The 13,085-nt window shown below is 48.8% G+C and overlaps 3 protein-coding genes across 3 annotated transcripts; 2 read left to right on the forward strand and 1 right to left on the reverse strand.

Annotated features, from left to right (window-relative positions):
* Positions 1 to 477: 477 nt before the first annotated feature.
* On the forward strand, positions 478 to 10,173 carry GGS22DRAFT_199079 (uncharacterized protein; the record flags this gene model as incomplete). Its single annotated transcript, XM_047966232.1, has 3 exons — positions 478 to 769; positions 828 to 8,585; positions 8,639 to 10,173. 3 exons carry the CDS (start codon positions 478 to 480, stop codon positions 9,940 to 9,942), a joined length of 9,354 nt encoding a protein of 3,117 aa, XP_047820530.1. The 3' UTR covers positions 9,943 to 10,173.
* A 232-nt stretch (positions 10,174 to 10,405) lies between these two features.
* GGS22DRAFT_158475 (alpha/beta-hydrolase) lies at positions 10,406 to 12,057 on the forward strand. Its single transcript, XM_047960645.1, has 3 exons — positions 10,406 to 11,149; positions 11,263 to 11,759; positions 11,821 to 12,057. The coding sequence occupies exons 1-3, from the start codon at positions 10,858 to 10,860 to the stop codon at positions 11,881 to 11,883; spliced, it is 852 nt and encodes a 283-aa protein (XP_047820531.1). The 5' UTR covers positions 10,406 to 10,857; the 3' UTR covers positions 11,884 to 12,057.
* GGS22DRAFT_158476 (putative short-chain dehydrogenase/oxidoreductase) lies at positions 12,058 to 13,079 on the reverse strand. Its single transcript, XM_047960646.1, has one exon. The coding sequence runs from the start codon at positions 12,951 to 12,953 to the stop codon at positions 12,126 to 12,128; it is 828 nt and encodes a 275-aa protein (XP_047820532.1). The 5' UTR covers positions 12,954 to 13,079; the 3' UTR covers positions 12,058 to 12,125.
* Between the last annotated feature and the right edge of the window lie 6 nt (positions 13,080 to 13,085).

Consider the following 13,085-nt stretch of genomic DNA (forward strand, 5'->3'; position numbering starts at 1 on the left):
CACCCCCCACCTACAAGATAACCCAAATAAAGCAAAAAACATGATTCCATCTAGACCGAATAGTCATCAGCATAGTTGGACATGGATTATAGGTAATAAGAACCTCGGAAATATGTGGAAATACCTAAGCCCCTTGGGTTACCTCATGGTGTTAGTTTATTCGCCAGTCTATCAGGTAAGAAAGGTACAATCATTCCCAACAGCATAATGTATATACAGCCCTGCCGCCGCCCGGTGGCAGTACGATTACCTGCATTTGCCTTAGCTCACCCCCAGGAAAGATACCGTTTGTACACCAACCTTCCTTTTACATGTTTTGCTCAAGCTTCTTTTCTTCTTTTCTCATCCACCTTTCCCCATTTCCATTCATCCACCACAACAACTCCATTCATTCATCACATCCCATCCAAGATATTAGTATCAGGTTGCTACCTGAACCTTTCCGCCCAGTTCGCAGTTCGAAATATCAGAACCAACATGGCGACAAATAATCATGGTCACTCTATTAAGTCTGCCAAACAAATTCGCTACATCATTGATCATGTCTTCCTCCCATCGCAGTTGCCTCAAGAAGATGACTACGAGGACAAGCTCGAGGAAGCCTTACTACAGACCGTACTAGCAGCACTCCGCAGCTTTAAGGATCATATGGAAGGTTATGAGCCAGATGTGCTCGACTCGATTATCAACTCGTTACGGTCCCTACAGCAGTCCGTATCTGACGAGAAGGGTCTCCTGCAAGCATTTGACGAGTTTTTGATAAAAAATCGTTAGTACCATATCTAAATTTTCACCTAAACACGGTATACTAATTGATATTGATTTAGATGGGACTGTTGTATTTCATGTCAAGGAACAGAATGCTGGCCTCATGTTCACAAGGTCAGATGCGTCAGTACACGTTGAAGTTTTCGAGCTTTCTGCCAAGAATAGTTCTGTGATGTCTAAAAAGGGAAGACTACGACGAGTCTTCCCAGGCTCTTGCTCGGCTCTTCCTTTAGAGACTTTCCAACTCCCCGACTTTCAAGCCTCAATAGCTCATACATTAGTCAAGATGAGCCACCAGAGAGCTCGCGATACTAAACCTCGGGTCAAAAAGGCTGGGAAAATGCAAGATGAAGATCGAGACACCACCCACCCGAAGATGGTCACCGATTTTTTCTCGTCACTTGTGTCATATCTGGGGAGTCCAGTACAAGTTGATAGTATCTGTAAGCACACACGTGAAGAGGTTTTCTGGCGAAATTGCAAGATGCCGTGGCATAGATCAGCATTGTGGCTGCTTATTCGCGTCGCGTTACAGCTTCAGTTCACGCGGTCGGTCGCATTACACAAGTGTCCCGAACAGGCCTATAAGATATTCAAGATATTCTTCATGACCAAGATCTTAACTCGAGCGCATGGTTTCAACCTTTCAAGTGACCTCTTATCAGCTATGAGTTCGAAGCTGTCTCGTCGGTGTCAGAAGGCTGCTGGATTCGCCCCAGAATATATCGTTGAGTCTGTCAAATCCACACTGTTGGCAACTAACCACATCCTCAAAGGCAGATTGTCTAAGATACAGGAACAGAGTCAGATTCATGTTTCACACAACATGAAGCGCCTTGAAGACATAGATCTCGAAAGAGATACTCATATCCGGCTTCCGAAACTTGACGATTACATCGGCTGCATAGACAACCGAGGACAGGGAAGTGGTGCTACAGACCTGAAAATATCATCACCATTAGAAATTCATGATTCCTCTCAGATCCCAGACTTCAAAAATCCGCTGGATAATGGAGACATGACGTATACTCTAGCGGCTGTTGAGTTTTGGGTCGCGGACAGCCTCCCACGATGGATAAAAAGGAATCAACGGAGCTCTGAGACCTGTCGTGTTTTGCAAGGGTTGATCGTCGACTACTTCAAGGCAGCGCGTGACCATTATAACGGAAATCCTGAGATGACTTCTATCATGATCCTCACTCTCCTAGAACTATGGGTCGCGTCTGATAGATCCGCAGTACAAAATTCTCTACTGTTGGCATTGTACAAACCAGCAATACCCATCAAACTCCTGGAGAATCTGAATCTGCCTCTGAGAGAACACATGGAGAGGCTCCTGAAGGTGGAGAGGTACTTGCTCATGCGCAGATCCCAAGCCCCCTACTCTTATTACGACATATTTCAGAGCTTTGGTACTTCTCGTAGTTTCTCTGTCGCGTATTTCGATCAATCAAATGAGCATCGGAACCTACTTTTGCGGATTGAAGAAGATGCACTGGCAGCCAGAGAAGAGAAGCGGCAGGAATTCCGGGCTGCACGACAGAAATTTGAAGATCTCATGCAGCGTTCGAGAAACTCCGAGCACAAGTATACCACGATCGTCGATCAGAAAACGTTTGAATATTCTGACCACCACAATAAGCACAATTGTCCGAAGTGTGAGCTTGAACAGGAGGCATTGGATATGGAGATAGGCATACATGAGTGGCCACTACCGGATGACGAACTTCGAGCCAAGTCGACCGTTTTCGAGCTATGGGTTCCTCCTTTCTTTGGCCACTGGCGTGACACTACCATGTTCATATGGTTCGACGTCCTCGGCTCCCGATATCAAGCCAGGACAACGGAACAGTCGAGAAACACATTAGACGACCCTCTCGTAACCCGCTATTTCGAACCATTCAGTTCCGACCAGCGGATAATCTTGATGTCTGGAGCTAAGTCCAATACACGCACGCATCGCAAGTTGAAGGAGTTGTCCACCCATAAGGAAGACGATGTCTGCCTTCGAAATGGACTCAATTACAAGTACTTCGACGATCAGGAGGGCTGCTTTGTTACCCAGCTGGAGACTACGGAAGTCATACCCAAATTATGCACATACTGTATATCAGAGAACCCGACTAAGCAAGTATCACCGATTCAGCAATTCATCAATCGCCCGGCATCCGATCCTCATGGCCCGCCACCCAATACAGTATTGGCCTCACAATCGGAATGTCCTGGTGATGTATCTCTGGAAGAGTATAAGGCGCTCGCGTCTCTTCCCCTAGGGTCCAGCATTCAGTGGCAGAATTTATTGGTGCAGCTCGCAATGCCCAGTATCAACTTTAAAATGGAAGATACGATACTTGTTATTCTTCAATGTATCTTCCAAGTAGGCCGACGTGACGACGATAGTGTACTAAGGATGGGTCATAAAGTCCTCGGTGACAAGATCTTCGTCCGTGCAATGCTAAGTTGCCTAGACGAGGCACTGGGAAGGATAAAGGAAAACTGGCAATCCTTCCAAGCTTTAGGTGTATTCGTCTCTATATCGAGACGTTTGCTTTCCCTAGCACCCGCAGAAGTTAGCCAAGATTGTCTCAAATTCCTTACTGCCACCCGGTATGTTGCTTTGAGATGGATCCAAATCCTCGACGAAAAGATTCAGAGTGCCACGGACAATGGCATCCGGAAGGACTTGCGATACAAAGTATCCAGGATAGCATTGATCTGCGGGGAAACCTTCAACATCGATAACGAACACCTGCGTAATCTCTTAGCTTCGCCTCATGATGCATGTATCATGATACGGTGCGCTATTGTTTTCCAGGGAGTGTTATCCCACGTCCCAAAAACGGAACAGGGTCTAGATTTCATTATGCGTCAACGCTGGGATCAACTCTCGTACCGAAGTTTCAGTATTCTTTCGGAGCAAATCACCCACCACCACAACCCAGCGCTAAACGATGCTATCAAGGAGACTTGGCCTGCATTCCGTCCGATTAACGCGTGGCATGTCATGGGTCAACCATTCCACCACTGGATAGAGACAAATTCAGCACGGGAAGAAGGACCTGGCTCACTCTCAGTTCATTTCAGTCTATTGACGGGCGAGCTTCTGATAGACGGCAGCCCTTTGGGCAGACTCCCTAAAAAATACCAGCGACATCACATGCATTCGACTTTATTCGGCAAGTCAATATTAGATGTTAGACCCAGCGCTGTTCCCGGAATGCGCTTTGCTTCCAAGAAAGCGTTTCATGGGCATCTCGTGGACTTTGGGATGAACAACGAGGATCTTTACATCCGAGCCGTGATCGAGGATCAAATACTCGAGCTTATCCCACGAACTATCTTCCAAGGCTTCTTTCCCACAGTTTTTGTTGACAACTTTGTTCATTGGTACAATAAATCCAAAGGCTACGTGGAATTTTGTAGTCAGGACCATCCATGGGACCACTCCGAGAGCAACTGGAAATTAGTCCGCTCGGGAAGTACATGGAAATTAGTCAAAGGCGATTCAATACTTGTCAACTTGGGTAGCTATACCGCATTACGAATATCAGATATTTTGGACCATCTTGAGGAGGCCCCCTGGATTCACTTCATCCTTCGCGGGTCCACTCTAGATATTGAACTCCCAAGGTTGAAACTTGGCTTCTTTACGAAAAAGGGGGAAATGTCAATTTTCTCTCGCCAGTTTCGCGGAATGGTAATAGATGGGAACCAATCAATTGGAACCCTTATAGGCCTAAAGACCAAGCTTGTCTTGAGAGGGCAAAATGACGGGATCCGACGCAAGGTTATCATTCCGAGCGGGAAGATCATGTTCTCCAAGAAGTTGGAACATGTGGAAGTCCAAATAGAACATCGACCATCTACAAGGGCTCACTTGTACGAGATTGACGACTTACTTGGCAGACTCATTAACAATAGTAGTTTGCAGAGCAAGCTCTTGATATCGTATCTCCATGGCCTCACTTCCTTCCCCTTCCCCGACCCACTCACCAAGAAAACAGGTACAGAGAACGCCTTGAATATTCTGGACTGTGCTGCTGTTCAGTCATTCAAATGCCTCACAGAAGAGGACATTGATTTACTACAGCAGATCGCTGCACTCACCCCAGAACGAGTGTACTATCCGGAGCATGAACATGATATGCAGAGTGTGAATTGGTCGCCAGATTTAGGATTCTTATCTCAGCATGGAGAGTTCTTCCGAAAAGTGCGCTCGATATATAGACAAGCTACAGAATCCAAGTTTCTCTATCCCGAATCTCGCGTTACCTTGCCCGAGTTGCATGATGTCAACGATACCTTACTGGACCGGGATTTGGTTCGTTCATCACTTTTCCATGTCGTCGGGTCTGGCGCTGAGAACTACACGAAAGACGATGACGTGGACTATGAGGCCAGAGATCGTGGAGAATTATCCTCCCAAGCATCTCAAGCCGTCGCTCTATCAAGTATGCTATTCGGAAGGAACTTTAGTCTCAGATACAAGATACCGCAGGACGTCAAAACCTACATATGGAATTTCGTCAGCCTCCACGCTACAAAAAAAAGGGCCCTTGGCCCTAGCTTTACGGTATCGGCTTCGCAATTGATGTACGATTCTGGGTTACTTCTGGAGCCATTCTCATTCATTGCCGAACATTGGATTCCTCTCCACATATTGTTGAGCTCTGATAACAAGCCGAATAAATTCCAGATGATGTTCTGGCTTGGTACCATTGCGTATGCCAAAGACGTCGACCTAACTATCCTCCAAATCTTGGCTTCTTTCTACGCGGATTCAAGAATGGCCTCTATCGGAGCTCCAAACATCCACAAATTCGATTTAACGCATGGCTTCAACGCAAAAAATTGGAGCTTTGCGAATATTATTAAAGATTGTAGTCTCGGGTACCCGCAGAGTCCGGAAGTACACCTACCTAAAAATCATGGAGAGACCAAAAAAGAATATTCAAATCGGCGAGGACGGCAATACAGGGCGAAAAACGCAGAAGCAGTTAAGAACCTAGAATCTGCCCTGAAAGCTCAGTGGCCCTGCGAAGTCCCGACTCGCCCAAGCGCCACGATTTGTGAGGGACTGATCCCGTACATAGACGTGGATAGGGCTATCAACCGCGTGAAAGACAAATTCAGGCTATGTTACAACAATCACCAGCTCATGCAATACTTCGAAGAGATCAATGGAGAACTCTCTCGGGAGAAGGGCAGTGTAAAAACCGCGAGGCGAATACCGCTTACTACGCTTCTAAGTCCTACAACAAAGTGGGGATTTATCGGGGACAAGGACGTATTCGACTCTTCAGCCCCTACGGGACTACCAGATATGGCGGAAGATGTTATATCTCTACTTGAAAGTAACAGCACCCAGACGCCCCGTCTCCCATCTCTACTATCGAGACTCGGAGAGCAGGCACAGTCGGGCTACGAGAATGATTACGTGGAAGATCTGGGAAGTAGCGTGGAGTCGCTGAAGGACTGGAGAAAAGAATATAAACTGTCTTTGTCTAAGCAGGAGATCGAAGACCGTCTTAATTCCCACCAAGAAGCATGTCAAGCGGTAGTCGATGAAATCTACACCAAAATGTGCGAGGTGGTTAAGGATAGCCTTCGGGATCGACATGCCTCGAGCCAGCATTGGCCGAGAATATCCCCAATCTTCTTCCTAGAACGACTCTCTCATCGCTACTGGAATGACCTTCCAGAGGGTTGGAAAACATGGATCGTCCACTACGGAGTTGCCATTTCCCGACTCCAACGTGCGCAGCGCTTACTGAGAGCCATCCATAACGAACCCGTTCTGATCAAAGAACTTCAAAATCCAGGTCACACAAACTGGAATCCAATTGATCAACCGGACTCGCTGCTTCTAGAAATAGAGAGCGATATTATGATTCGAGAGGTTCAGGCAAAAATCGCGGCGCGGATGAGAAGTCCTAAAGGCGGTGGGAATTCCGTCATGCAGCTAAACATGGGAGAAGGCAAGTCCTCAGTTATCGTGCCCGCGGTTGCTGCGGCTCTTGCAGACGGAAAACAGCTAGTCCGAGTAATTGTTGGAAAACCGCAGTCGAAGCAGATGTTCCAGATGCTCGTATCCAAGTTGGGTGGTTTATTGGGTAGACGAATCTACCATCTGCCTTTTTCTCGTGCTGTGAAGATCGAAGGTCCCGAGCTCAAGGCGATATCAAAGATGTTCAACTCCTGCAAGGATAATGGCGGTGTCTTTTTGGTCCAACCGGAACATATTCTCTCCTTTAAACTCATGGGCATTGAGTGCATCTTGACAGAAAAGGAAAAAATCGGGCACTCCCTGACACAACTCCAGAATTTCCTCGACTCAAGGACGCGTGATATCGTCGACGAGAGCGATGAAAATTTCAGCGTCAAGTTCGAGTTGGTGTATACAATGGGTAACCAGGAAAAAATGGAGTTTTCCCCGGACAGATGGATTTGCATCCAACAGTTGCTGGATATAGTCAGAACCGTTATCTCGGAGGAGAATTCCAAGCATCCGGATTCTATTGAGCTTCACTTTCAAGCCTTCGGATGTTTCCCGTGGACCCGAATTATAAACCCAGATGCTGTAGATCGGACCCTCCATGGTATTACGGAACAGATTTGTGCACTGGGCTTCAACGGGTTCCCTATTACGAGACAGCCGGAACTTATACGCAGAGCAGTGGAAACATATATCACCAAGAAGGAACTCACGCCAGATATCATCGCATTGATCGAAGACGGAAGCCCCAGTGCATTCTGGACCGGGGCGAAAGACACGTTGTTGCTGTTACGCGGTCTTATAGCCGGAGGGGTCTTGGCATTCGCCTTCGGACATAAACGATGGAGGGTTGACTACGGACTTGATGCCAACAGAAGCCCGACCACGAAGCTCGCCGTGCCTTATAGAGCCAAAGACAGCCCATCGCCACGGTCGGAGTTCAGCCATCCAGATGTTGTCATTATTCTCACATCCTTGAGCTATTACTATGGCGGGCTCAGCGACGAGGATTTATTTCTCGCATTCAACCATCTGCTCAAGTCCGACCAGGCCGAACTCGAATACGGCTTGTGGGCTAGGGCTGCTAACGATCTGGGTTCTTCTTTCAGACAATTAGTTGGCATTAATCTCGAGGATAGCCAATGCACGGAGCATGTGTTCAAGAATCTTCGATTTGTTAAAGAGGTCATAGATTATTTCCTGGCACACATAGTGTTCCCGAAAGAGATGAAGGAATTTCGGAAAAAGCTCTCCGCATCAGGCTGGGATCTCGGAGAAGAAAAGACTCATCCGACAACGGGATTTAGCGGGACGAATGATTCTCGCAAGGTGCTTCCACTTCATGTTGAGCAGTTGGACCTCTCGGATCAAAAGCACACCAATGCGTTAGTGCTGGAGTATTTACTCCAACCCGAGAACTCCGTTGAACTCATACCACGCCGAGATGTCGATGTCTCGGTTGCTGACATGTTGCTGAACACCATCACTAAGATGGATCCTCCAACCCGCGTCATATTGGATGTAGGAGCTCAAATACTGGAACTCGACAATCTAGGGGTTGCCACGACTTGGCTACAAAGAAATTCCGACAACGGACAAATTCAAGCCGCCGTATATTTCGACGACCACGATGAAATCTGTGTTCTAGATCGTAAGGGGCACTCTGAGCCTTTTCAGACATCGCCGTATGCGACACAATTGGACGCATGTCTCGTCTTTTTAGACGAGGCCCACACGAGAGGCACTGACTTAAAACTGCCAAAAGATTATCGCGCAGCTGTCACCCTGGGCGCAAATTTGACGAAGGACAGATTAGTTCAAGGTAAGTCAGATCAACCTATTTAATGACTGATGTTAGAAGCTGACACATATTAGCATGCATGAGAATGAGAATGTTGGGAGAAGGGCAATCCGTAGTGTTTTGCGTACCGGAAGAGATTCAGGCCAAGATTCGAACTCGCAGATCAGCCTTAGATCTCGCTTCCAATGGAGAAATCTCCGTCTTGGATATCTTGGCATGGACCATTGGGGAAACATGGCAAGACATCCACAGGAGCATGGGGTTATGGGCTAATCAGGGCCGACGCCATGAAAAGCACCTGAAGTTGTGGGAGACAGCTCGGGCATTGAAGATGTCTAAAGAGGGGGTCGCATTCGAAAAAGATCTAGCCGAAAGATATCTCGAAGAAGAGTCGCAGACGTTGGAACGTAGGTATCGCCCTCGTGCCAGAGGTACTAACAATCTCGGAATTTCATCTGAAAATAGCACCACGGATCCAATCTCCAGACGTTGTATGGAATTCACCAATCTCAATCTCGACTCGGCGACTCTCCAAGAAGAGGAAGAGCGTGAGTTGTCACCGGAAGTCGAGCAGGAAAGGGAGGTCCAAGGTCCCACCGCAGCTGAACCGGCTACACACTTCATACATCAAGACGTGAGATCATTCATATCTCATGGTACTGCCAACTACGAATCTGAAGGATATAGACGCGCGTTCGTGGGATTGCGCGATACCACTGCCGGAGCTCTCTTTGATGTAGATGACTTTCAATCTGGCTTACTAGCCTCAATGGACTTCGAACGAACCATCGAACACCATCACAACGGGAGTGATGTCTTGGATTTTTACCAACGCACTGTCCAGTGGATCCTGACGAGCGGTCCTAACGATAAAGTTGTCAAGCACATGATGGTCATCAGCCCGTACGAAGCACAGGTGCTTCTCCCCGAGATACAGGCGTCCGAAGTCGCTGCGTTGCATCTATACGCGCCCCAGTCGAGTTTAGGATACCGCCGACTAGACACGCTGGACTTGTACACTGTCCCCGAGCGGCTGAGCCGGCGTCAGATACCCCAGCGGCTCATCACGGAGCTAAACCTGTTCGCGGGCCAGCTCTACTTCGACTCGTTTGAGCAGTACGTAGACGCGTGCAAATTCATGGGAATTAGCTATAACACGCGCGGAGAGGGAGAGGAGATCGCAGCCGACGGATTCATACTCCGCGATGCACTAGCAAGAGTTGGCGGCGAGTCGGGTCTTCGTTGTAGCCCAGTCAAGTTCTTCAAGGTGCTTCACACGAAGATCCGACGTAACTGCGAGAGCATTAGCAAGACGCATATGGGCAAGTTGCTGGATAACCAGCTGCTGATGCCGGAGGATTTCGAGAGTGACGGATGATTAAGGGGTTAAGGTTGAGATTGGGATCGAGATGATTGTGATGAAAATTGAGATTAAGATGTTGGGATGAATTCGCTAAGTTTCACAGATTAGCTTAGGACTTGCACTGTACTTCGTAACATGTAATCGCTATGAACTCACCCAGATTGAAAATTACCGATATGTCCAAATATGATGGTGGGGCACCGAACTTTTTCAGGGGTGCGACGTCTAGAGATATAAATAGGTACCTAGCTGTAGGTACTAAGATACGCTATCTTCTAGCAAACGATGCACTACGATGTGATTTGACAGCGCTCAAGTATTGTAACCAATGAATTCCGATAGAGCACGCTTAAAGAAGCTAATTGGAAGGTACTAGGTACCTAACTGCCACCCACATCGGACCGGGCTGACGCTACGGGGCAGTGATATGACCCAACCTATCTCACCTAATTACTCCGCAACTGCAACTGCTCCGCATCCTTCTTTGAATCTACAAAAATCTACAAACTTGAACCTTCCGAATCTTCTAGATTGCTACCAAGGTTCACCACATTGCACAAGTTAGATTCAAGTGTTGGTATCACATCGAATTGTAACGGATCGCACCCCTTAAAGTTCCCTCTCATTACCTTTTTTATTAAAAGTTGATCTTGGAACAACAAACTTCTCTGAGTCATTAAATCGGACTCGTACCCGACCCTCGAAATTGAACTCACCCACCGCGACACCAAACTTGAACATCTCGACCTCCCTAGGAAAGAATGGAACCTTAGCTTTTCTCCCACGGCATTGCACTACAGAATTCAGACAAATCACCATCAACCCGCTTACTGATCTCCCTCCTCCCTCTCCCGGTACTTAAACCCGACCGGGCCTACTCTCTCAACCCCCACTCCCCGCAGACCACCTCCCACCAACACTCCCCTCACCATGGCGAAATACGAATACCTAAGCAACCCAGCACAAATCTACCCAGGCCCATCCGCGCGCGCCGCAGCCCTACTAACCAAGCAACGCGCGCCGCTAATCCTCGTCCACGACGGCGGCGGCACAAACTTCAGCTACCACCTGCTGGACCCCATCGACCGGCCCGTGTGGGGCATCGAGAACGCGCGCCTGCACGATGGAGGCTTCTGGGAGGGCGGGATTGCGCAGATGGCTGAGCATTATGTGGGCTTGCTCGCGAAGATATTGCCCGAGGGAGGGGATGTTTTGCTTGGTGGTATGTTGTTTGGCTTTTCTACTTTTTACTAACTTGTTTGTTTGTTGCGAGTTAAGAGGTTTGGGGTGTGGAAGTGTGGATGTGAGGATTGGCGCTGATGGAAATTTTTACAGGTTGGTCTTTAGGCGGCCATCTGTCGCTGGAGATGGCGCACCAAATCGCGCTAGCGGGGCGCGGGGGCGGTACTAGCAGCGGGACGAACACCCCCGCGGCGCCCAAATTCCGCGTCATTGGGATGATCTTCATCGACACCGTGTTCCCGCTACGGCTAGGCGAGCTGCGCGGTCCGCTGCCGACGGAGCCCGTGTTCTTGACACCGGAGGAATCGAAGGCGATGGTGTTGAAGGACAAGGTGGACCTGAACATGACGCACGCGCGCATGATGGTCATGGACTGGGAGGTCCCGCGCTGGGAGGGCCTAAAAGTGCCCCCGACGATCCTGATGCGCGCCAAGGAGTTCGTCAGCGATGACCCCACTAAGACTTTCGTCGACTACGTTCGCGAGTTCGAGCTCTTGGGCTGGGACGAGTATAATGCCGAGCATGGCAAGTTCATCCAGGATGTTGTTGAGGTCGAGGGCCATCATTTCTCTATCTTCCACATGAAGAATGTAAGTTCTAACTCTCTCTTTAATGAGTGGAGGGTTTGGGTGGACTGATTTATTTGAACAGCTTGATAGCATCACGAGTAAAGTGCGCATCGCGGCAGACGAACTTGACCCGCCGGAATTTTGATGGATATGTTGCATATGGGGGGAGTAATTGAGGTTGTATTTGAGACTGTTTGGCGGGGCGTTTATACCTACTACTGAACGAGAATGGCGTTATTTGGGGGTTGTAGAGATTAGACCATAGCACTGACGCTGTCCCGGTTACACACTGAGCTACGTTCCCTAGCTTGGCAATACATTTCTTGCTTGTCTGGGAACTTGATAATTCTTATCCTAAAACTAAACTACTATGTACCCAACTTTTACTCACCCCTTCACAAACCTCTTCAACGCCTCCTTAATCCCCTTCTGCCCCTGCTTAAACATCGTCACACGGGTATTCTCAAACCCCCCATCCTTAAGCCACGGCTCCCCATGGCCAACCGCAAACTGCTCATCGCCCCTCCTCAAGCCCTCGCACATCCGGTCAATAAATTCCGCAAGCGGCATCCCGATCTCCCCTCCGTTAACCAGGTCCGGCTGATGCTTCGTATCATGCAGCTCCGTCTGCACGGCCGGCGGGAACACCTCCACGATTTTAACCCGGGGATACCCCCCGTCCTCGAGCTGCTGTCGTAGCGTCATCACGAAGCTGTGGAGCGCCGCTTTGGTGGCGCAGTACCCCGGCGCGCGCACTAGAGTTGGGAGCAGGCCTAGTGTTGAGCTCACGTAGACTAGACTCGTGTCCTTGTCTTCTTCCTTACTTAGTTTCTGGAAGTGCGGTAGGAGTGCTGCGGTCAGGTGCACGAAGCTCACGTAATTAGTGGTGAGTTCCTCGTTGAAGATGTTGAGGTCGACGCCGTTGGGCCTGTCGAAGAATAGCGGGCGCTGGATCCCCGCGTTTAGGATCACGGCGTCGAGATCTGGGTGCTTTTTGGTGATTTCCGCGGCGAAGGTTGCGATGGAGTCGAGCTTAGTGACGTCTAGAGTCGTGGCAATGGAGCCAGGGTGCTTTGCGACGAAGGCATCGAGAGCTTCGCGGCGCCGGCCCGTGACGATGACAGATGTGCCCTCGGCGTGGAACCTAGAGGCGAGGGCCTCGCCAATGCCGGATGTGGCGCCGATAATGAGGGCTTTTTTGTATAAGGGAGCCATTGTTGAATACTTTACTTATACTAATTATTCCAGGTTTGATGATATGTAAGAATTATTTCGCAGCGCAACCTGTGATATCTTGATATAAATAGTAAATTTACTCGGTGCCGTGGAGATGTAAGGTCTTCGGGC

The sequence above is a fragment of the Annulohypoxylon maeteangense genome (assembly GCF_022496945.1).
Source record: "Annulohypoxylon maeteangense strain CBS 123835 unplaced genomic scaffold GGS22scaffold_5, whole genome shotgun sequence".
Classification (NCBI taxonomy): domain Eukaryota; kingdom Fungi; phylum Ascomycota; class Sordariomycetes; order Xylariales; family Hypoxylaceae; genus Annulohypoxylon; species Annulohypoxylon maeteangense.